General features: G+C 38.3%; 6 protein-coding genes and 1 long non-coding RNA gene across 7 annotated transcripts; 3 read left to right on the top strand and 4 right to left on the bottom strand.

Annotated features, from left to right (window-relative positions):
• Window positions 1-658: 658 nt before the first annotated feature.
• Window positions 659-3,995, bottom strand: LOC125216873 (Cysteine proteinases superfamily protein). Its single transcript, XM_048118651.2, has 11 exons — window positions 3,806-3,995; window positions 3,331-3,384; window positions 3,157-3,237; window positions 2,860-3,016; window positions 2,745-2,749; window positions 2,584-2,658; window positions 2,365-2,490; window positions 2,037-2,255; window positions 1,430-1,543; window positions 1,309-1,344; window positions 659-1,035 (listed from the first exon to the last, which is right to left on the bottom strand). Exons 1-11 carry the CDS (start codon window positions 3,875-3,877, stop codon window positions 901-903), a joined length of 1,074 nt encoding a protein of 357 aa, XP_047974608.1. The 5' UTR covers window positions 3,878-3,995; the 3' UTR covers window positions 659-900.
• Window positions 3,996-5,053: 1,058 nt separating this feature from the next.
• On the bottom strand, window positions 5,054-6,048 carry LOC125216416 (transcription factor PHYTOCHROME INTERACTING FACTOR-LIKE 15-like). Its single transcript, XM_048118121.2, has 4 exons — window positions 5,756-6,048; window positions 5,612-5,677; window positions 5,458-5,523; window positions 5,054-5,370 (listed from the first exon to the last, which is right to left on the bottom strand). The coding sequence occupies exons 1-4, from the start codon at window positions 5,900-5,902 to the stop codon at window positions 5,236-5,238; spliced, it is 414 nt and encodes a 137-aa protein (XP_047974078.1). The 5' UTR covers window positions 5,903-6,048; the 3' UTR covers window positions 5,054-5,235.
• A 388-nt stretch (window positions 6,049-6,436) lies between these two features.
• LOC125216228 (uncharacterized) lies at window positions 6,437-12,581 on the bottom strand. Its single transcript, XM_048117886.2, has 11 exons — window positions 12,436-12,581; window positions 11,982-12,091; window positions 9,785-11,731; window positions 9,540-9,678; window positions 9,114-9,248; window positions 8,913-8,979; window positions 8,678-8,827; window positions 8,512-8,570; window positions 7,530-7,664; window positions 6,921-7,012; window positions 6,437-6,666 (listed from the first exon to the last, which is right to left on the bottom strand). Exons 2-11 carry the CDS (start codon window positions 12,018-12,020, stop codon window positions 6,595-6,597), a joined length of 2,835 nt encoding a protein of 944 aa, XP_047973843.1. The 5' UTR covers window positions 12,021-12,091; window positions 12,436-12,581; the 3' UTR covers window positions 6,437-6,594.
• On the top strand, window positions 6,662-7,454 carry LOC125213147 (uncharacterized). Its single transcript, XR_007174865.2, has 2 exons — window positions 6,662-6,835; window positions 7,205-7,454. It is a non-coding gene; the product is annotated as an uncharacterized LOC125213147 (long non-coding RNA).
• A 1,263-nt stretch (window positions 12,582-13,844) lies between the features above and the next one.
• Window positions 13,845-17,158, top strand: PPOX (Flavin containing amine oxidoreductase family). The gene is made up of 9 exons (XM_048114903.2): window positions 13,845-14,244; window positions 14,318-14,503; window positions 14,597-14,681; window positions 15,180-15,327; window positions 15,416-15,496; window positions 15,680-15,851; window positions 16,126-16,285; window positions 16,417-16,520; window positions 16,671-17,158. The coding sequence occupies exons 1-9, from the start codon at window positions 13,861-13,863 to the stop codon at window positions 16,968-16,970; spliced, it is 1,620 nt and encodes a 539-aa protein (XP_047970860.1). The 5' UTR covers window positions 13,845-13,860; the 3' UTR covers window positions 16,971-17,158.
• LOC125214046 (chitinase 10-like) lies at window positions 17,093-18,081 on the bottom strand. Its single transcript, XM_048114904.2, has one exon. The coding sequence runs from the start codon at window positions 18,008-18,010 to the stop codon at window positions 17,207-17,209; it is 804 nt and encodes a 267-aa protein (XP_047970861.1). The 5' UTR covers window positions 18,011-18,081; the 3' UTR covers window positions 17,093-17,206.
• A 1,244-nt stretch (window positions 18,082-19,325) lies between these two features.
• On the top strand, window positions 19,326-22,450 carry LOC125212671 (DHHC-type zinc finger family protein). The gene is made up of 9 exons (XM_048112899.2): window positions 19,326-19,454; window positions 19,876-19,989; window positions 20,081-20,422; window positions 20,498-20,566; window positions 20,666-20,737; window positions 20,827-20,955; window positions 21,056-21,136; window positions 21,439-21,615; window positions 21,715-22,450. Exons 1-9 carry the CDS (start codon window positions 19,401-19,403, stop codon window positions 22,198-22,200), a joined length of 1,524 nt encoding a protein of 507 aa, XP_047968856.1. The 5' UTR covers window positions 19,326-19,400; the 3' UTR covers window positions 22,201-22,450.
• Window positions 22,451-22,706: the final 256 nt, after the last annotated feature.

Here is a 22,706-nt window from a genome sequence, read left to right as displayed (position 1 = left end):
GTATACCCGAGTTATCAGATTTTTTAAAAATTATATATAATGTATTTGTTTAATTTTTAACAATTTAAGTAATTAAATATTAAGCATGAACTGACTGTTCCTATTACTAATCATACTTTAAATAATTAAATATTAAACATTAGGCTACTGGTCCTAGAACTAATTAAACACGTCTCCTTTCCTCTCCTGCTCTCCCTCCGCCGCCGCCAATGCTGCCGCGGCTGTCTCCTCTCCCAGCGCCGGCCACAACATCTCTCCCTTCTCTTGCTCTCTCGCCTGCGCCGCAGCCCATATTGCCCAGCCACCGCGATACACTGCCGCCGCCCTCTACCTCCGTCAGTTAATATTTTTTTTTTGAAAAAAGTCAAAATTAAAATTGAAATCGGGACTAGATTCCCGATCATTCGGGACTGGATACCCGAGTCGGGTATCGGATACTATATTTTGGAAAATTCGGGATCGGACACCCGAAATTTTCGGATCGGGTCCCAGAATAATAAACTTTAGCCATTATAAACAGAAAATCGGTTCTTCAACCTTTTTCATGCTACAATTGTTTGACCAAATTTGTAATCATAGTCACAATAAGAAATTTTCACATTCTCAATGCAGGGCTTCTTTCTTGGAGAATCAAAGTCTCATCCGAAAAACAGTCAGCAAAAGAAAAAGGAATAGTATAATAGAAAGTGGGAAGTCAAAGTATACTATTTCAATAATAATACAGCAGCAGTACATGCCAAATGCTCATCTAGCCCCAACAAATTGTTTTAGGCTATTCAGATCCCAGACTACATGGATAAGCTAGTTCTTCTCATGGCATTTAACACAAGTAAGCTTAATTATTCATGCCACTTTGTATGCTTATATGGGGCCAAATGTTGATAATATAATGCTTTGATCTCAGACTGAAGCATCTCGGCCCGAATCCACATTACCATACTTCTTGATCACATTTCTGGTAGAAGGTAATCCTGCAACAACGTCTTCTTCGATCCCACACTCATTTGTGCCTCTCCTGATCATGAAGTATCCGTCCTGACATCCAACGAAATGAACATATTCAGGAATTCACCGTATTGTACGAATAAAGCAAAAAAAAAAAAGATTGCCATCAACAAAGTAAAGCTATAACTTTGTCAATATCTCTAGGCAATAATAATATCTGTCCCCGCATATTTTTCATAAAATTGCAATATAAAACTTAAAAACTGCAAGAACAAATGGTGAACGTTGTGCCAATTTCAACTTAAAATACTAGGTACATAAAATATCTCAAAGTTAAGAGGAAGGGTTCAACAGGAAACATACATCACCCCAGCTTCTATTCCACTGATTGGCTAGGAGCTGCATGAATAAACCGAAAGTAAGTCAACAATCCAACAATTGTATCAAACTCAAGTCATTACGATCTCAAAGAGGCCATTATTACCCAATAATCCTCTCCACTATCAGTAGTTCCCCAGCCAATCAACTTGACAGCATGACCTCCCATCACATCACCTGTTATGTGACTATAAACTCCTGACTTGTAAATAGCAAAATCCTGAAACAAACAGAACAAAAGCTCAATAGTGAACACAATTTCGAGGGCGAGAAGAAAAATATAAGAACCGAATAATGAGACTTTTCTGTCAATAAGTAAGTTGGATAACCATGTCCCATTATAAGGCCTTCTAAAGGGATTATTGGGTCAATTTTAATAATATTAATGCCAACAATCTAGATTTGGAATAAATAGCAAAGCAATCGCAAGCCTCCAAAAATATACATCCAAGAAGAACATGATTCAGCATCTTATGATCTTTATTATAACTGGGGAGGAACTTGGTTGATGGGAATGAATAACAGGGGATGGGAATCAATATTTTGTTGGGGGATCCTTCATACCCTGTGTTTTACACTTATTTTGGTGGGGCTAGGAGATTGTAAGTTTATCCCCCCCCCCCCCCCCCCCACACACTACCATACCCATTCCTTGTCCGTTCCTCAGCACCAAACTAAACATGGGTAATAAGAACTATGATTTCTCCTTTTACCTCATAGACGGTGAAAGCGACTTCAACGGGTCCATTCTTGTAAATCTCAGCCATGATACTGTAAGGATCAGCACTAATTCTGTAAGCATTGACGCTGAAGTGCTTTGAGTCTTTCCAGAGCAGGTTCTCTTTTTTGCATTTCTTCTCACACTTGGGAGTGGGATATGCAGGTTCACATCCAGGATGTGAGCATCCAGTATGATCAAAGTAAGGATCACACTGCCAAAAATACCAAATCAATCTGCATATATAGTTATATACAAAATACAAATGCAAATTGGCGATCGGCCAAAAAGTAACTCCTTCTGTTCATAACAGAAAAGGCTACCTCTGATGTTACAACCCCAGTGCGGACAAAGTATCGCCAAGCTGCAATCGGGTACCCTCCATCACAACCATCACCACACATAAAGCCACAGCATGCTAAGAGATCATTGACCGAAAGAGTGATGTTCTATGAAACAGGGAGTGAAACAATTAGGTATACTTGTGATCCTAATACTAATGTAACTTGCTGCATCAGGAAATGTAAAATTCAAGGACAAACCAAGTCGAGATGAATGCAGAATCGATCTGAGAGGACCTCCACAGCACCAAAAGCCCAACAAGAACCACAATGGCCCTAATAAGTAGAAAACAAATCAGCTAAGAATTGCCAAATATAATTATTCAAGTATGAGGAGTAGGGAGACGAGTGGAGCAAGTTACCTGATCTTCAATTTGAAATATTATGGGTGGAAGAGACGAGGTAGAGGGGAAAAAGAATCAAAACAGTTAGCAAGTCTCTTGAAGAAACATAAACCAGAAAGGCAAAACAACTAACCTAGAATGTCCGCTATTGTGCTACATTGGGGCCAGGCTGTTCGTGCATCAAAATTTTTTGGCAACTCGAGACCTTCTTTATGAGTTACAACAGATATTCCCTTCAAATCACCCTCTCGTGCTGGTTTAACTCCAAGAAGGTGCTTAAATTGGCCAACCTGGGGATCATAGTAGCAGATTTCTCACACATATTCTTATGTTTATTATCTACTCTCGGGATATGATTTAGGGAGTTAAATGAGCATGTGGCGATTATAGAATATGTGCATCTGTAGAAAGTTCAAAGCAAGAAACATACTGTATAGTTGGTAAACCGAGGGTTCATATGAGCTTTCCATCCGGCTTGAGGATTGTCATTGATTGATTTAACAGTAGATTCCTACATTATTTGTCGCTTCGGCTTAAATATAGAATGAACAAAGAAGAAAAGAAAGAACATATGTATCCTTTTCCATGTCCGTAAAAAAAGAACCTGAAGAATCTTCCTATCCAGCTTTAGCTGAGAACCAGTATTCCCTGCAATGACCTGTAGTAGAAATTAACCGACTGTAACTCCTTGCAAAGTAACTGTCAAACTGACACTAGTGATAAGCGTGTTCCTTAGCAGTAACACTTTCTAGAGTAGTATGTTCCGATTGATAAGGAATCAAATTACACTGATCTCATTCAGAAGTGATTCGATCGAATCCAAATCTCTCATTCCAAAACCTAACGGTATATTGACTGGTTCTGAAACAGTTAGGGCTGAGTTGCACAAGCATGTTCAACACTACAACAGTCTAGAGCTGAAACGTTGATTTTATTCGTAAAGTTAAAGACCTAAATTAGGATTGGTGCACACAGAATCAGAGCAATCAGCGTATATTAGGCAGTCATCCGTTGACCTCGAGGCAATAACTAGAACTGAATTGGATCGCGATGAAGTGTGGGATAAAGCAACTGAGTACCTGAATCATGGCAAGTACGAGGACGAGAAAGAAGAAGGCGATCCTCGCCGTCGATGCTGCTGCTGCCGCCATGATCGTGATATTTCAGTGGTTGTGTTCGATTGATTGGTTACGCAATGAACCTATGAAATGAAACATTAAGATTCCTTTTTATCTTTTCGCGGGCACGCAAACCCGTAAAATCACACATTGAAACGTGAAGCAATGGATTATGTTGAATATTCAAATTAAATCACACTTTTTTTTAAATGACTTTCCAAATTTCCAATTCGCGATATAAATAAGAGTGAGTTAATATAACTTGCATTTAAATTTATCAGGTTTTTATATTTGCGGACTTATTTTAATTAAAAATAGTAAAAAAAAATCATATGTTATAATCGTAGTTTAGATACTTCTCCAGCAATATTTTTTTAAAGAGCAAATATAAGATCCCGATAATTTAGGAACTATTTATATAATTTACTCTAAATAGGAGTATTAGCAATTCGTTTCTTGTGTACTGTATTTAATAAAATAGTATGACGTTTTATTTGAAATTGGTTCTATTTTTTTAAAATTTTAGTTTCGTTTTTATTTGTTTCACTTTCCAATTAAGTGCTTTGTTTTCTTCCATATATATTACGAGTAGTTTTGTTTTTTCGTTTTTCACCACTTAACAAATCTAAGTGTAGGTAAAGGAAAAAGTAGACTACAATTGCCTAAACCTCTTTCAAAATGAAACTATTGAATCCAATACCACAAATTCTTCATGATTTAAATATTGTAAATTATTCTTGGTCTATTAAAAATATCTATTACAGTACGTGTGAATTTCCAATCAAATATTTAGAAATGTCTAATTGAACATACTAAATAAATACAGTATTTTGTGTTTAAATTCTCATCATAAAGTTCAAATAGTACTACTATTAGCAAAATTATTTCATTAATACGCAACCTTACATACATTTCACCTATTTTTTCACTACGTATTACCTTTATGAGGCCTCCATAGTGCTCAACCTCATAGTGTGGGCCACAAAAGATAAGGTATTGATCACTTCAATTATTTTATAACCATGTAATTAATAAAATTAAAGTTCAATTCATTTATTTTCTCAATAACTTTGAATAAATAAAATAACAAATTGAAATTTAATTTGTATGTAATTTTTAAAATTAATTATTACAATGCTTAACTTTTTAAGCTGGAGATGCAACACGTATGAGTTCGGAAAAATACAAGAAACCTTGAAAATGTTGTGCTTAGAGCTGAGGAAGAACTTTTTTGAGTGAAGTCAGAATATGAAGATATCATTTCTAAAACACATGAGCTCTCAAGTCAACACAAACTAACAAGCAAAGGACTGACACTTCAACTAGCTAGTCTAAAAAATCTATTGCTCGAGAAATTTCATTTGGGAAGACATGATTTCAGCTGAAGATCTTCATGGTTGTTGTGGTGTTGGCATCTCAAGTCTGGTTCGATATCCAGTTAATCCGGCAAGAGGTAAACCATACAACTGCAGAGGATAAGTGATGGGTGTTGGTGGAACACATAATCCAGCATAAGTTGGCATAATCTGTGACCAAATTAAAGTATCATAAGTTATTGCACATAAATCTATAGTAAGTTGTACGGAGTATTTGTTCATGGGAAAGAAAGTCACCTGTAACTGAAGCTGAAGACATTTTAGGTACACAATAGCTTCATCAAGGACAGATTCTTTATCCATCTGGGGAGATTCAGAAAAAAGAATGCAACTCAAATTAGAGCATTATTTCATTCTATTTTGTATTTATGCATATGTACAAAATTCAAACCTGGGTGCAATTAGGTATCAGGCTTCGCAGTGCCCAGAGTCTTTTCTTGATTTTATTATCTTTTCTCTGCGGAAAAGAACACAAAATAAATCACCAAAAGGTAGATGAATTTGGTTTAAGTTATGAGTGAGGGGAAAAGCTGACCTTTTTATGTGAATGAAGAAGTGCTGCTCTTTTCCTCTTCTTGATTGCTTGCATGGCTGATCCATTAACATTATATTGACCTGAAAATGATGATTCTGAATCTTGACAATTTGGTGCTGTTTGTGAATAATCACTAGTTTTCGTCATTAAAAGTAACACTAGCTAGTAAAGTTTTCAGATTGATGAGATGCAAAAAGCTGTGTGTTTATATAACAGAAAAAGGTGAAGGAGCATACAAACAGACACATAAGGCGGTTCCTTAATAGACAGGTATGGTATGTGATGAGAGTTAATGTAAGATATATACATCGGGGGTCGGAAGTGTTCGATTACTCGAGATTAAATTGGCCCGAAAGTCATAAGACAAGACTAATCTTGCGTGGCACTGTCCCAAGACAAGTACCCACCGAATTTTTCCAAATCCAACCAAACAGTATATCATGAGATTAATTTCTATCTAATCCATCAATAGGGATGCTTGTTTGAGGCCTTCTTGAGTTGTCACTATCCTTTAGTATTTTCTAGTTAAGGGTGGGGCACACACCCTCCCGTCAAACCTCAAATCCATACTCTATTTCACGTGAATTCACGTGCCAACTACTCATCTTTTGTCTCCCTCCCCTGCACGCCTCCTCACCTCCTTTCCTCCACACAAAGGAAAACAAGCAACTTTATCCATAATTTCAACGTAAATATTAGTATCCCATATTATCTAACTAAATACACAGCAATTTGCTCTCTAACTTCAAAAACATCACAAATGAATATGGGTCGCTTTAAGCTGTAAAAATTAGCAAGGATTTACAATTCACCAACTTATATCAACACATTCATCTCTCTCAACTTAAGCCACCATGTTTCAAGCACTCAGCCACCGCAAGTTTCAGTTGAAGCATCTTTCCCCTAGCCATCTGCAAAATCAAACAAAACTTAAGTACCATAGGTGAATGAGGGAAAAAGTGAAAATTTTGAAACTATAAATTTACTTTTGGAATGATTTTCCCTTTACAGAATTTTAAAGCTCTCACAATAGATAGCTATCCCATAAGTCGTATCAGAAATAACTTGAGTTTCAAACAGGTAACGAACATGTTGCTTCAACCATTGTAATACCCCACAATGGTAAAAGCTAATGTACACCAAATTCCGATTAATTTTAACTCACCTCTTGGACAGCCATGATTCTGCTTTCAGCATCTTCAAGTTGTGCATTGATTTCTTGCTCCACTTGTGACACTAACTTTTTATGCGCTGCTCCTGAGGAGACATCAGTTCATGATTATAAAAATCTATCGTCAGAGTATTATAGCAAATAAATTAGCCGATACAGCAGTTATATCTCCTAGCATAGTAGCATATAAAATCATTTGGCAAAATCGGTATCAAGTGAAAATTAAAAAATTAAGACAATCCTGAGTCCCTGACATGTTTACTTGTGATATTTTTCAGTTTTTACTGAAGGCAAAAAACAGCATGTCAAAAGTTGCAAAAGGTTCATACGGGAGAGCGTACCAAAGACTGGATGCACAGTTATACAACAACCTCGCAAGGTTTATATATTTAATTACTGATTGACTGAAACAAAGTTAATTATTTGTTGTTTCTGTTTCATATTTGACTCGTGACTGAATAACTAGGATATGAAGTTATTTATGCATAGCGAAAATATCAATGAAGTTTAAATTGGTTGAACCAGAAACTTCAGCATATTGTCAACACACTTAATGCATGACTTGCAAACATAAGTAGTAGTACTTGAGATTGATTATCATACCTTGCTTTTCCACCGATCTTTTGAGCTCAATCTCATGCTCTTCTAGATCTTCTATTAGGCTGCCACAGTTCTGGAGGTGCTGCGTAACCTCTATTTTGAACCTTTTATGTATTTCAAGCAACTGGTCCTGTTTTTCTGTAAGACACAATGCATGTTCACAAGAAACTGAAGAGGAGCATAAACATCTCTTCCAAGTACTTACAATATCCTAGTGAACTGAAATTCTAGAATTTGTTAATAACCGACTGGCCGGGTAGAAGTCTGTGATTGGTGATAGAGTGTCATCTATATCTGAAAACTTCTAAAAGCAGAATGGCAGCTAAGAGCCCAGAGACTTCCATTTTAAAGTAAACCAACAAATATAATCTTTTTAGCTCCTGCAAATGAGATTTAGTTCTTTGGTAGTGGATGTTTAATTCTTATGTATGGAGTCTACAAGGTGATGTATTTAATTGTCAGAAAAAATGATACTACAACACTACAAGTCCAGCCTAATCAGTAGCTAATAGCTAGCAGTACTATACTGATGGAATGACCACCAACGTCACAGAGCCAAGAGTAATAAAAAGTCTGCAAATTAGCTAATCATTCTCAAAATATTTATAACGTTCTCTCATGTTACATATTAAAAGTGTTCCTATTTCGCACTGCACGACTTGATTCTTTACATAGATGCTTATCCTGACTTTTGTTCATAATACCATTCCCTTCCCTGGCTTCACTAATCAATGGCGTAATATCAGTCACGCTAATATTTTGGAAAGATCAATTTAGCTGATACCCGGTGCAATTGGCAGGCTAAAGGCTCAAATATTTTTAAGAATGTTAACTTTTAAGCTTCAAGTAGGATACACCTAAATTAGCATCAGTACGTGAATGCTAAACCAGGAAATAATATGCAGCTAGATCTAATACAGTACATGATCGCCCAAAACGTCTACAACTTGGACAACTTATCAAGCTAAGTTCCAAAAACATGTACCTTGAAATCTAGTTTCCAACTGTTTGCTTTTTGAATGACTTAGATTGGTCAGCTTTCCCCTGGATACACAAGCATCATGCTTAAGAGAAAAAACCCTTATGAAGAATCTATTACTACTATTTAAATACTTGTATAATTCTGTGATCTGAAATTGTAGAGAACTTACACATCTGTTTTAACAAGAGATTCAGCATTCTGCAATCGTAACAATATTTCCTCAACTGCAGTACGCAGAATATCGGCAGACCTTCTGCTACTAATTGACTTCAGTTTGGTCTTAACATGACCCAAAGCCACGGTAAATAGTGCTACAGCCCTAGGTTTCAATTGAATAAAGAAACAGCAGCATCAGAATAGCTCTTTCCCTTAATATTTTCTCTATTTAGCAGTGACATGAATACCTGGTCAGGCCATCCTCCTGATTCTCTTCCATGTACATTTCAAGCTCACTGGTATCCTGTACCCCTCCTAGTTTTAGCAGAGGCAAAAAGAGAGGTTACAAGCATGGAAGAAATAAAGATAACATAAACCAGACAAATGAAATGAGGGAGCTAGCCCACTGTTCGAAGTAGAAGAAGGTCTTTTGCTAGAAATTAATAAACCTTTTGATGAATCTGATGCTGGACTAGATCCAACCACTCCAACATCTTTTTCATTGTCAAGACTTTTATCGGAATTATGTAGAATCTTTTCAGATATACGAATTTCAGGAGACAATTCCTCTGGTTCCTTGCAATCTGCATTTCCATGATATGATGCTTAACATGATGCATACAAAATGGAACGTATTGATGCTGAACATGATGATCCACAAGGTACACTGCACCTTACAAAATTAGCACAACCACCTGACAAAATTTCTTTAAAATAGAAGTCACTGTATATGTTAGAGCATAATCATGCTTGTGTCCATCACAGTAATACACATCATTCAGCATGCTGATGTAACAGATTCAATGTTTAAAGCAAATAGGTGAAACATAGGTTGACCAATATAAACGATACTAGGTAAAGGGAATAGCCTTTACGAGATCCATCTTCAGAGCTCTCAGAATTAGTCTCATCGGTTAATGATTTGGACTGGATATCACTGTCTTCATCCATTACCATATTTGGTTTCACAAAGATGCTTCTCTTCGGACTATTCTTCTGTTTGTTCCTACCAACCTTTAAATTAAAATTAAGGAAGCAAAAGGTATGTCAACAGTGTAATAATAATTTTTTTCGTGAGTGCCACTTCATCGACAGTTTTGCTGAAAGTAGTTAAGGATACGGAAATTTCCTGTTGCACATCTAGTCCGCAGTTAGCTGATTTTGAACTCAGAAAGCTTTTGAAGCTTTGTATGCCTGTTCTGTTAAATACTTTCTCAGCAGGAATTTGATCATGAAGTTCTTCTTGATTACTTTTCTGTAAACTGCTTCGTGACTTAATGTCGGAAGGAGGGGATGAAGGATCATGCACAGTGTTCCGTTTCTTTTTCAAAGGGTGATCAGATATGTCTTCTTTCAGATTCTTCTTGGAAGCTTTAACATCAGCATCCCTTTGATCAGTCATCGCATGAAGAGGAAACTCAAATGAAGAATTATTCTTGGTATCCTTTTTGGGCTGCATAGTGTTCCTTTTCTTTATTATTAGATAATCAGAAATGTCTTCTTGAAGATTCTTCTTTAATGCTTCAACATCCATTGACTGTTCAACATCTCTTTGATCAGTCCTTGCATTAAGAGGAAACTCAAATGAAGAGTTATTTACGGTAACCCTTTTTGGCTGCACAGAGTTCCTTTTCCTTTTTGACAGAGAATCAGATATGTCTTCCTCTAGATCCTTCTTTGAAGCTTCAACATCCATTGACTTCTGAACATCCATTTGATCATTAGGAATCTTAAATGGAGAATTATTTTTTATACCCTTTTGTGGATGAAGAGAATTCCTTTTCCTTTTAAACAGAGAATCAGATATGTCTTCTTGTAGATTCTTCTTCGAAGCTTCAACAACCATTGAATTCTGAACATCCCTTCGATCAGTCATTGCATTAAGAGAAAACTCAAATGAAGAACTATTCTTGGTACCCTTCTCTGGCTCGACATTTACATCATTTCTTCTGTCAGTGGAACTGCTGGCATTGGAAACTTTATTCTTCTGCAACATTGATTTTTCCACTGGTATTGATCTGCTCTTCTCTGACTGCTGTCTCTCTTCTACATCTTTTTCCCTTACACCCTGATTTGTCTCTGCTCGAGAGCTCATTCCCATAATAACTTTTTCTCCCTTAGAAGGTAAAGAACCATCCACGAAATTACCATATGATCCCACAGATAGATCTCCTTTGGATGAGAATATTCTGTTTCGTTGACAGTCTTTTCTATTGATAGAATTTGTTGCTTCAGTCTTACTACCCTGTTTTCTAGCAGCTTTCATCCGGGCTAAAGAACGAGTTATTGGCCTTGTGGAAATTTGAGTTTGAGAATCACTTTCGATAGTGTCCGAATTAATGTTTAGTTTTCTGATAGGACTTTGCTTCCTGTTCTTCTCTTGGTCCAGATGCAATTCCTCACACTGAAGACTGGGGGGCTGTTTGTTTGGTGAAGAAACATCTCCTAAGATCTCCCACAGCTTGATCCTCAAAGATTCACGGCCCCCGGTTTCTTTTTTCCTATCTTTATCTTGTACCTGTTCTTTCGCTTGCTGAACTCCTTGTTCAGTTGAATATACCAGATTCTCAACATGCTCTACAGTATCAACATTCCCATTCTCCACTGAACAGTTCTCTCTACCAGAATTCTTCTGTCTGCATACATCAGATCCTAAGCCAGACTTAGCAGCAAAATATTTGATGGAATGGGCTGCAGATGCTTTCTCTAATATCTTTGATGTGGGGCGTGTTCTTCTGGTGGCTGGGAAACTTGGTGTACGTTCTGTATCTTTATCTGCGACTGAAGAAGATATCTTTGGGTTGAAAGATCTAGTGGAAACCCAAGGGGAGGCATTCTTCGGTTCAACTATCACGTGTTTTTCCATAAGTGGCGAATGCCCTTCACGACATCTGACACTATTTTTTTTGCTGCTACTTCCGACTTCAACAGTTTGGGCCCCTGGCTCCTGGAGGTCTTTCGTTTTGGCATTGGAAATAGAATTAACAAGAATTCCTACAGACATCTTCGTGGATTGACTGCAGTAACGATTGTTGCTACTGAGACTCCGACGATCAGTCATTTGCTCCTAACATGTTAAAGTACATAAATCCATTATTGTGAACTCTATATGAATCAATAAAAGAGATGAACAGGTGACAATACAATTTTTTCGAAATTAAACTATGAGCATAATAAACCAAACAGAATTTCTTCCAGGAAATTAACACAATAATTTCAAAGGGTTTGGTAACAAGGTTCTCGAAGTGACTGATCAAAACAAGCAAAATTCAACTTCAGGTCATAATTCTATGATCGATCTAGCATGCAAGGCTCACCTCCTGAATATCAGTCTGTCTACCAACATTCGTTCCCATAGCTTTAACAGAAGGTTGATAAAAATCTCAGTATTCCAAAATCAGCCTCTGGATTGTTCCTCTATACTTTTCTGCGCGATCAACGAGGATAATTTATCATCAGGAAAAAAAAAGGAAAAGAGAACTAAACAGAAAACAGTACACTGCTTAATTAAGAATGTGAGTGATTTGTGTGGAGGATAATGGGTAAACCATGAAAACTGAAATTCTCGGCAGCAATGGCTACGAAACTAGCTTCAGATCTAAGGATTTCGCAGAAATTTTAAAATCAAGTATAGCAAACAGAAGCGGAGATAGTGCATCGAGACATATAAAAATCAGACACAAAAAATTAAACTTAAATAAAAAAGAAAACCCGATCAAAGCATCATGCAGACTTGGAGAGTAAAAGGCAGGGAGGAGAAAGCTTTCATACAGTAAAATCCGAGCATGGCGTGCGAATCTGAAGCAAAATTTCCGGAAATAGTATGATTGTGGAATCGATGCGAGAGCGTAGTGGAAGAAGTTGAGAGAAATGGAAATGCGAGGCGGGAAACAACGGGGCAGGACAACTGCGTGAGTGCAATGCAATCCTCAACGCTTAATATTTAGGCGATTAATAAAAATAAAATAATTTGAAGGCATTATCACTTGTTTTCATTTAATTTTATTTTATAGTTCGTCGAGTTATTAGCAATTTAGCATGCGTTAAATTGTTATGTCCGCAACACTTATAACAGCCATTCATATGAATACTTAAAATCGCAAATCGGGAAATGTATTTGAAAAAAAACTAATTGAGATTAGTATGCTTAAAATGATTTGAATTAAAAATTAACAAAATTTAGAGCATCTGCGGGGACATGACGGTCACAAGCCGTGTTTCGGGGGCAACGGGGCGAGCCAGCTTGCGCAAGACAACCTTCCCATCCCTTAGCCCCCATGCACGTGTGCACAACACTTTCTCCTCTCGACCTGTAAGGTGATGTACTAGTATAATTTAGAATCTATTAGCACACTAATTAAGCAAATCTAACTAATTCTCTAAACTTTTGAGACACTAGTAGTTCTCCTTTTTGTTTCATGTTCATTTTTGGGATTGGTCTTGCAAATTGACTTCGTAAAACAATTGATCGTAGCGGTTATTGACTTCTCAAGTGGCTGATCTTTTATGTCATGTGACCAACTCCATTCATTTGCTTCATTTCGACGAGTTGTGGATGCCGCATTATTTAGACACCTGGAGATTTCTCTCGTCTTAGTGCCCTTGAAGCGTACGAATTGTGCAGCAAGGGTGAGCCGCTAGAGAGTACCTTTTTGTGCTTCATTGTAACCCTCTCCCAAAATGAGGCACCCCTTTTTGCTAATTGCCTCGTATTGTTGCATCTTCGTCACCATCAACACATGCTTCGAATACGCACGTAATCAAATCCGTCGGATATGCAGTTTGACTATTGGTTATCTCTTCTGCACATCGGAAATGTTGATGGCATCGGGATGTGTGAATAATGAGCTTATACACGAGGAATCCGAATTTGGCATAGACATTCCTACAATGTTGGGATCCAAGTTTGACTATGACAGACAGACTGGTCCCTTCGTTAAGAATTGAATAGCTTTGGAGTAAGAAATTGAAGCGGAAGAATGTGAATTGGGTGAGAAAATAATAATTAAAAGAAACAATGTTTTTAAAAATAAAATAAGTAGACGGTTGGATTATTAAATTTATATTATAGTCCTTTTTAGCTTCGATGAATCTGATCAAGCAATACCATCCGTCCACGTGGAGATAAGACTTCATTTCTTTTCTTTGATATCATTATGTATCTCCGTCTTCTCCATTTCAGTTGAATGTTCTGAAATGGAAATGGCTGCGTTCACCCACCTTCCGGCTTCTTCACACAAGCCGCTATCCCCTCTTTACTCCTCCCCTTCACGGTTACTCGCTTCCAAAATCCCTATCCGTCGCAGAATTCGCTGCTCCATCGCGGAGGGGCCAGCCGCCGTTTCCCCCTCTTCAGGAACCAACAACGGATCACTTCTCGACTGCGTGATCGTCGGCGGCGGAATCACCGGCCTCTGCATCGCGCAGGCCCTCTCCACCAAGCACCGCAGCTCCAATTTCTTGGTCACTGAAGCCAGAGAGCGCGTCGGAGGGAACATCACCACCGTCGAGAGGGATGGCTATCTCTGGGAGGAAGGCCCCAACAGCTTCCAGCCGTCCGATCCAATGCTCACCATGGCGGTGCGTTCCCCCAAATTCACACTTCCTCGTCGATTTTGTCGAAATTGATAGTTTTCGTGGTTAATTAGGGCAGGTTGACAGTGGTTTGAAGGATGAACTGGTATTGGGGGACCCTGATGCGCCTCGCTTCGTGCTGTGGAATGGGAAGCTGAGGCCGGTGCCTGCCAAACCCACCGATTTGCCATTCTTCGACTTGATGAGCTTCCCTGGGAAGCTCAGAGCTGGTTTTGGTGCAATTGGCCTTCGTCCGCCCCCGCCAGTTTGTTCCCCCCCTCTCTTTCGGTCTCCCCTTTTCTGTTTTCTCCTACCTGCGTTATTTTCTCACCATTTGAGGTTTCGCCGAAGGTAACAGGGGCATGAAGAATCGGTTGAAGAGTTTGTTAGGCGAAACCTTGGTGATGAAGTCTTTGAGCGCTTAATAGAGCCTTTTTGCTCCGGTAATCCTCTCCACTTAATTTCTTCGTTATAAGCATTAGGCATTAGCACAATCCGAGAGAGTTTCTTTGCTAGCCCAGCACTTGTTCATGTTCTGATCCACATTGTTAACCTATCCATTTTCTAATACAAGCTGTATTAGGTGGTGACAACCTGCTTTCTTTAAGAAAATGAGGAATGGTTTCAAATGTAGGTTACTTACTTGCAATTTGACGTTTGCTGTTTTTTAGATCACTATATTAAACCAATTAGGAGGTGGCACTTGGTTAATGGAAGTTATTGATCTAATTGAGGATTGAAATTTACGGTTAACCTTTCCAAACTAAAGTTCGGTTCTCAATGAAAGAGTCATTTATATCATATTCAAACTCTTTGTGTCTATTTCTTGATTCCAGATAGACGCTTATAACCATTTGTAGATGAGCTGTGCTAGAGTCCCTTTTACTCATAAGTCATAAACTCTGAATGAATATGATTATCACATTCCTGTCCTTGTGAAGGTGTTTATGCTGGGGATCCTTCAAAGCTAAGTATGAAAGCTGCATTTGGGAAAGTCTGGAAATTGGAGCAAACTGGTGGCAGCATAATTGGAGGCACCTTTAAAGCAATCAAAGAGAAATCTAGCAGCCCTAAGGCACCTAGAGATCCGTAATTACATTCCTAGAATCGCCATACTTGTGTTTGATTTTCTTATTTGTGCGTGGATAATGAGAATTTAAATTAAGTACTTTTCCAGACGCTTACCAAAACCAAAAGGCCAAACTGTTGGATCGTTCAGAAAGGGCCTAGCAACGTTGCCTAACGCAATTTCATCGAGGTACTCATCATTCCTTTGATACATACATACTTTTCTCATTTTTGCATACAAAATTCTCTATTTTATGCTCTCTCAACAAAGTTTTAGAATACACCGGATCTATATTTTTCTTCAAGATTTCAATTTTTGTAATTTTAAAAGAAATACACATACTTCTCATGCATTTTTTTTTCATATTTCTAGCTTAGGAAGCAAGGTCAAGGTGTCATGGAAACTTACAACCATCTCTAAGTTGGACAATGGGTGTTACTTGTTGACATACGAAACTCCCAGTGGAACAGTGTCTCTGCAGAGCAGAAGTGTTGTAATGACTATTCCTTCCTATGTGGCGAGCACCATATTGCGCCCGCTTTCGGTACGTTCAGTAAAATTGCTTCCCATGTTCTTTTGAATGTACTTATCACTAGAGAATTGGTACTAGAACTGTCTAAACTCCATCTCCCTTACCACCATACCAGGGCTGGGGTTTTTTGAGGGTTTGTAATCTTGACATATGATCCTAAATGTTCCACTCTTTTGTGTTAGTTGTATTATGTGTTAGCTTCTTTGACAGTATTGTGGGTGCCTGTATATTTCTGCCCTGCAAAGAGATAGCTTCAGAAAAATTATTTCCTGTCCAATCTTTGCAGGCTACTGCAGCTGATTCATTATCAAAATTTTATTACCCACCTGTTGCTGCAGTCACCATTTCGTATCCAGAAGGAGTAATTCGTGATGAATGTCTAATTGATGGTAAACTAAAGGGGTTTGGGCAGTTGCATCCACGTTCCCAAGGGGTTGAAACATTAGGTATATCCACAAAGCTATTCATTAGTTATTGTGTTATGAGCATTATTCAGAATTTATGGTTGTGTACACAACCTAAAGCTCTCTATGTCACCTTTATAACTTGTTTGTTTTTGTTTCATTTGATCTCACAGGAACTTTATACAGCTCATCACTGTTTCCTAATCGTGCCCCACCTGGCAGAATTCTTCTTTTGAATTACATCGGAGGAGCTCTAAATCCTGGAATTACATCGAAGGTACAAAGTGTGTTTATTCTTTAACTAGTACAGCTGCTATTGATGTTAGAATCTATAAGTGCTACGGAAAAAAACTTATTATATCTTAAAATTCCTTAATAAATTGTTCCTGTAAGTGGTTGTGAGCTGATTACGTTTTTGTTTGATTAGAGTGAAAGCGAAATTGTGGAATCGGTGGATCGTGACCTGAGAAAGATGCTTATAAAGAAGAATGCAGCAGATCCACTAGTCCTGGGGGTACGTGTGTGGCCACAAGCCATCCCACAATTTCTTGTAGGTCATTTAGATCTGTTGGATAGTGCCCGAACAGCACTGAGCAATGGAGGATTTGAAGGCCTTTTTCTGGGGGGGAACTTTGTGTCCGGTGTTGCGTTGGGCAGATGCGTGGAGGGTGCTTATGAAGTTGCAGCAGATGTGTCAAAATTTTTGTCTGAAAATGTGTATAGGTGAAGTAGTAGAAATGGTTCCTAGTCCAAGGCTGTAGTGGAAAGTGGAAAGTTTTCTTTTTCCATTTTTGAAGAGGAAACCATTTGAATTGAACTAGTTGTTTCTGTAAAAGTAGATTGCATAAATTGGCTGAGAACATTTAAAGTTGAATAATATCTCCAGAAAGTAAAATAATACATTTAGAGTCATAATATGCAAGTATTGTTGATAACACAAGTTATTAATATTGAAACTTTTTGCTAGTAGTGTTGTTGATATTGGCAATCCAGGTTAGGTCCGGTGGTGACATTGAAGAGGGCAGCGTAACGTTGGAAGTATCCGATCCGGTCCAAGACAGAGGCGCTGGTCGGGACCCCACACTCGATCCCTCCGTTGATGATGTTGGTCACCAGCCCAAAACCGGCTGTGCGGTTGGCGGCAAGATCCAGCTCAGAGGGGACGTAGCGTCCGACCATGACGTTGTGGCACGAGGGCTTTGGCTTCTGCTCTGTCATCCAAAACCAGAGGGCAGTTTTCCAGGAGATCACCGAGTTGTTGGAGACTATCTCCGGGTTCCGTAGGCCGTCGAATCCCAAGGCTCTTCCGGCAGGTCCATAGTTGTAGTTCCACGATAGCTGGATCGGGCCTCTGCCTTGGTAAGACTTGCCGGGAGCGCAAGGCCACTGGGTGTTGTCCGGGTCGCAGTAAATGGACTGCGGCGACACCTCCTCCTTGAAGCAGAGCCCCCAAGAGTAGGGGCCGTCAGGGGCGGTGGCCCACCCTCCGGTGGTCTCATGGGAGATCTGAGCTAGAAATGCGGCCACCTCACGCCTCCTCATGGAGAGGCTGCCGGTGCGGCCGAATCTTGGGAAGCATCTAGTGGCTTGCATGAATGAGTCGTAGGTGAAGAAATCTTTGGCCGGGCAGGCGGCGTCGTCTTTGTGCAGGAATATGGAATTGAAGAGCTGTCGGCTCACCACCGGCGACGCCATGGCTGAGCTGAATAGCAACCACCCCAATGCTAATGCTAATGCCAATGCATTACTCATTCTTCTTATTTCCATTATTGTTCTAAGCCAACCATTACCATGTATGCATATATATAGGCTATAGCTATCATAGTAATAGTGCCTTCTTCGTGAACAACTTTTCAAAGTCAGAGGTCATTATTATTTTTTAATAATACAAATTCAATATATCATCTTTGATCTCTCCATTATCTTCCCTCTCCCACCATGCTTTTGACTTGGCTCAATACCCACATGCATGATTAGACCAAGTCTCAATAACTAAATGAGGTCTTCTAATTTCAGATCAGCAAGGCTTTTTGTCTTAACAAGTTCATCTAACTTTCCGTGGAACTAAATGATCCTAAAACTAATTATCATTACACAACAATGATATCTTGTGTTTATAGTGTTTTAGTATGGGTGGACCGAAGATTTTCGGTTTGAGGTGTGACAAATAATTACAACGACTTGAAGTCTCAAAATTGAAGCAGTCACGGACATGAATATTGGCTTAAGTCTTAAGATCGCAAAAGCCTAAATAATAAAATAAAATTTAAAAATAAACATATTGACTATGTAAAGATTAGCCAGTTTTAGTACAGTAGTAGGTACTTAATAATTATATAAAAAATTTAGGGCAGTTTGTTCCCAATTGCTGTAGTACAAAGAATACCACGTAATATATGATAACTTTAGTTTGGATAACCAATCTGTTGTCTTAACTGCTGTAATATTTGTATTAACAATCTCATCAATTTGTCCATAATTACTGACTAACTTTGGATATTAGTGTTGATATTATTCCACTTATTTAAGAGAAGGCGTAGAAAATGGAAATGTCGACACCACGCATTTATATGCAATTAAAAGTCGTCCAATATTAAACTAGTGCTGCCGGCCGCGGATCCTCGAATATATAGTTGCATTATTTTTTAAATAAAAATATTATAACTATAATTATTTGTGTAACTTACTAATTTATATATTTGGTGCTGTTCCACGCTACCCGTTTACGACATACACATGAAAATATAATTGTAACCAACTTAAGAACTTATTGAACTTTCGATTTCATCTAATTTTGCTAATGAATTAAATCGATTTGGAGACTGGCCTCTTGACTGAAAATCTGGTAAAGTTAGATGAAAATGAAAGTTGACTTATTATTGGACTTTTTTTTCCCCTGTTTTTGTTGTGAAAAAAAAATCATATGATTAATACTTTTAAAAAGAAACTGTATGATGAAAAGTTAAGGTAAGGCCCAATCCAGTACAGACTCGGCCCAAAGCATTTTACGGGGCCGTTAATTTCTGTAATTCAAATTTGAAAAAGATGGGAATTCGACCGTTGAATTTGGTACTACTACTTACTAGATGGAAGCTTTGTCGAGTCCAAAAACACCCATTTCTGGAGTCGAATCGCATCGCACCACACCACACCGCACATGATGCTCTCAGCCAGACGCCATGGTTGGCAGCGCCCTCTCCATCCCTTACAGGTGCTTCATTTTCCATTCTCCACTTCAATTTGACCGTCAAATTGATCGGTTTATGACGAGCTGCTTTCCGATTTTGATGCGACTCTGATTGATTGCCCTTTTGCTAATCCGTGTCATCGGGAAACTGTTCATTTTGAAATTTTGAAATCTAGAAATGTTTAATTAATAACTCAGCTGATTCACTTTTTTACATCGGTTTTTGATTAACTTCTTCCCAATTTCGATGCTGATCCGATTGAGTGCTCGTTTTCTAATTTGTGTTATCAGGAATTTGTTGATTTTGTTCCACTTCTTCTTATTTTGATGTTGATCTAACTGAATGCTCATCCATGTCCTCGTGAAATCATAGATTAGGTCTAGAACTTTTGAAATTAGTACGAAACTGATATAGGTTTTGACATTGTTTATCATGTGCTGGCAGATTGTGGGGATGGCGGTTTTCTGCTTCTTAGTCGCTGCATATTATTGCTTCCTAGGGCTCTTTCTCGGCAATAGAATTGCAGAGATCACAATCGACACTCTCTTCTCCTTTTCGGTAAGTTTATCTTAAAATGCTTGCATAGATATATGCATCTTCAACAGCTGTATACCTGATGGTTTTCCTTGGTGTTAATTTTATGCCTTAGGTGCTTTCTGCTGTACTTCTCTTTATTAGATGTGTAGCAATTGATCCTAGTGACAAGATTAGATTCAGATTTAGAAAGAAGAAGAAAAAGGGCAATGGTATTGGGCTTGCCAAGCTTAATTACGGCCACATCTTGAGAAGGATATTGTCAAGATTTTTCAAAAGGATTGAGCGTAAGATTCTCCGGACTTTCATAAGGAGGAAGTACCTAGATCCTTGGAATACCTCGAGGTTTCAGATGGAGCAGGCTCTTATCCCATTTCCCCTTGTCCTCGAGGATGATTCTCTCACGCCTAATCCAAAAGATGATGATGTCTCTTTCTGTTCCCTGTGCGACTTTGAGGTCAATGAGTTATGCAATTTCTTTATTTGGATGTGATTTTGCTGCATGCTGAGCTTTTATTTCGTGACTCCTCAGGTTAACAAGTATAGCAAACACTGCAGGACCTGCAACCGTTGTGTTGAGGGATTTGATCACCACTGTAGAGTAAGATTAATTATCTCATACTATTATGGAAATTGCACCTTTCTTCTCAAGTATCTACTGTTTTTTTAACTAAGGATTTTCACCTTTTGATTGGTATAGTGGTTGAACAACTGCATTGGGAAAAAAAACTACACAACCTTCATTCTTCTGATGGTCTTTATCTTGATAATGGTTGGTAAACATTCTCCTGTTTTTGCAATCATTCTTTAGTGTATGGTTTTAATATTAATTGCCAATGGTAAATTGTATTGCTGCTTCAGCTTACTATAGAAGGTGGAACTGCTGTGGCAGTATTTGTTCGGTGCTTTGCTGATAGCAAGGGCATAGAGCGAGAGTTAATAAAAAACTACACTGAGAAATTCCCTAGAGGAGTGCTTGCTTCTGTATCTGTAATGTTCTCGCTCTTCTCCAATAAAAATAAGTTAGATAGCAAGCCAGAATATGATTATATGGATGAATCTTAACTAACTTGACTCCATCCACTCACAGGTCATATTGTTTTTGTTGACAAGCTACAGCACGGCTGCCTTAGGACAACTTCTATTCTTTCATGTAGTGCTCATCAAGAAGGTATTGCACAAGTTTGAATTTCCGTCTTTTCTACCATGGGAAATAGAGAAGATGTTCAAAGACCTTCTTCCCCACCTCTCTCTTATATACCCTGAATTCTTATAAAACAGCATGATATTTACTTGGGGCTTGAGTTTGTGTTTCTGGTCTTTCAAGTGTCAAATAGCGTAGACCTGAACCTGTTGAAACTAGAAGGTTTTGTTATGGTTATTTATCCTGCAGTATCACTTGGTCAAACCTCTTGCTGTGACAGTTCAGACTTCTTGCTGCGCATCATAACCTTGACATGCTTGTCTTTTCAGGGAATCACAACCTACGACTACATTTTAGCAATGAAAGAAGAAAATCAGGCTATGGAGCTTGAATCATTTGAAGATTCAGACTTTTATTCTTCTGATGATGAGAGTATCGACTTAGATTCACCTGAAAAGCCTACACTTGTATCGCGGATCATATGCAGTGATGGAAAGTCACCACAGGTAGTACACATATATTTAAATTTCAATCATCCATATTACCCAATAATTGTCATGAGCATAACAGTGATTAAACTTAAAAAGTTTCTGATTAACCAACAGAAATTGGCCATAAGGATCGACGGAGAGCCTGATAAAAAGCAAGGCTTCCGTGCCAACATAGATCCATGGAAGCTAATCAACCTGAGCCGAGATAGAGCTCTACTTGCTGCTGAAAAGGCAAGGGAAAAGCTTGCCAAAATGAAGCCTACGGCAGAAGGTGATCCACTGAAACCCCTGCCGCTAGAAACAAAAAGTGGGCCTCTCATGAAAGCGGAGAAAGATTTATCGAGCCAAGGATTAAGCCTGACACCACTGGTTGTGAAAGGAGGTCTTCTAAGCTCACCAAGACAGTTCTCCAGTCCAAGAAGACGACTTTCGTGTTCTCCTGTGCAGCATGGGACTGCGGTGCCAACACCTAAGCACAAGTACAGAAGTGATTTCGATTTGAAATTGACTCAAGTGTCAAGAGAACTCGAGACTTATATATCAAGACAAGTCTTGTGCTCTGTGTTGAAGAATGAAGGCAGTGAAGCTTCTCCAAGATGACAAGGTACAAACAAGAGTGCAACTTACATTCTCAGCCTCTGAGAAAAAAAGAAAAAGGAAAGGAAAAGGAATCTTGCTTGTTCATTTGTAAGATATTGATTACCACATCATTCAGAGGATTATTCACATAATTATTAATGTAAGAAAGATGTAAGCAGCCTATTTTAAATTTCATCATTTACTAAGATTGCATGCTTTGGCATGTAAAAAGGAGTGTATTTAATATATTATATCCGTCCACAACTGTCTACATTTCTCTTTTAGTCCGTTCACAGAAAATATTCAATTTCTCAAGTCATACTATACTGATTCCCTATTATATATATGTTTTCTAACATCAAGACTATTAGATCTGGATTAAGGGAGTGATATCTATATCATTTCCACAATATTTTTAAGCAATTGTTGGACATTTTCTATAGATCTTGTTTGTCATTATTTATAATGACCGAAAACAAAGAATAATTGTAATATCTAATGGAAGTAAAAAAAAAAATGAAGTTATT

Source organism: Salvia hispanica, chromosome 3 (assembly GCF_029641045.1).
Source record: "Salvia hispanica isolate PSC_SH4W2 chromosome 3, Shi_PSC_v1, whole genome shotgun sequence".
In the NCBI taxonomy this organism is placed as follows: Eukaryota; Viridiplantae; Streptophyta; class Magnoliopsida; order Lamiales; family Lamiaceae; genus Salvia; species Salvia hispanica.
This window is presented reverse-complemented; position numbering and strand designations above follow the sequence as displayed.

Coding starts and splice junctions, on each gene's coding strand:
- LOC125216873 (XM_048118651.2), bottom strand. CDS start 3,877: ATGGCGGCAGCAGCAGCATCGACGGCGAGGATCGCCTTCTTCTTTCTC. Junction 1,544..2,036: donor TCGCTTTCACCGTCTATGAG/GTAAAAGGAGAA, acceptor TGTTTGTTTCAG/GATTTTGCTATTTACAAGTC. Junction 1,345..1,429: donor ATAGTGGAGAGGATTATTGG/GTAATAATGGCC, acceptor TTATTCATGCAG/CTCCTAGCCAATCAGTGGAA.
- LOC125216416 (XM_048118121.2), bottom strand. CDS start 5,902: ATGACGAAAACTAGTGATTATTCACAAACAGCACCAAATTGTCAAGAT. Junction 5,524..5,611: donor TGATACCTAATTGCACCCAG/GTTTGAATTTTG, acceptor GAATCTCCCCAG/ATGGATAAAGAATCTGTCCT. Junction 5,371..5,457: donor GTCTTCAGCTTCAGTTACAG/GTGACTTTCTTT, acceptor ATTTGGTCACAG/ATTATGCCAACTTATGCTGG.
- LOC125216228 (XM_048117886.2), bottom strand. CDS start 12,020: ATGGGAACGAATGTTGGTAGACAGACTGATATTCAGGAG. Junction 8,980..9,113: donor AGCATCAGATTCATCAAAAG/GTTTATTAATTT, acceptor TGCTAAAACTAG/GAGGGGTACAGGATACCAGT. Junction 7,665..8,511: donor GTTGGAAACTAGATTTCAAG/GTACATGTTTTT, acceptor TGTGTCTTACAG/AAAAACAGGACCAGTTGCTT.
- PPOX (XM_048114903.2), top strand. CDS start 13,861: ATGGAAATGGCTGCGTTCACCCACCTTCCGGCTTCTTCACACAAGCCG. Junction 15,328..15,415: donor CCTAAGGCACCTAGAGATCC/GTAATTACATTC, acceptor GTACTTTTCCAG/ACGCTTACCAAAACCAAAAG. Junction 16,286..16,416: donor CCAAGGGGTTGAAACATTAG/GTATATCCACAA, acceptor TTGATCTCACAG/GAACTTTATACAGCTCATCA.
- LOC125214046 (XM_048114904.2), bottom strand. CDS start 18,010: ATGGAAATAAGAAGAATGAGTAATGCATTGGCATTAGCATTAGCATTG.
- LOC125212671 (XM_048112899.2), top strand. CDS start 19,401: ATGATGCTCTCAGCCAGACGCCATGGTTGGCAGCGCCCTCTCCATCCC. Junction 19,990..20,080: donor ACACTCTCTTCTCCTTTTCG/GTAAGTTTATCT, acceptor TTTATGCCTTAG/GTGCTTTCTGCTGTACTTCT. Junction 20,567..20,665: donor GATTTGATCACCACTGTAGA/GTAAGATTAATT, acceptor TGATTGGTATAG/TGGTTGAACAACTGCATTGG.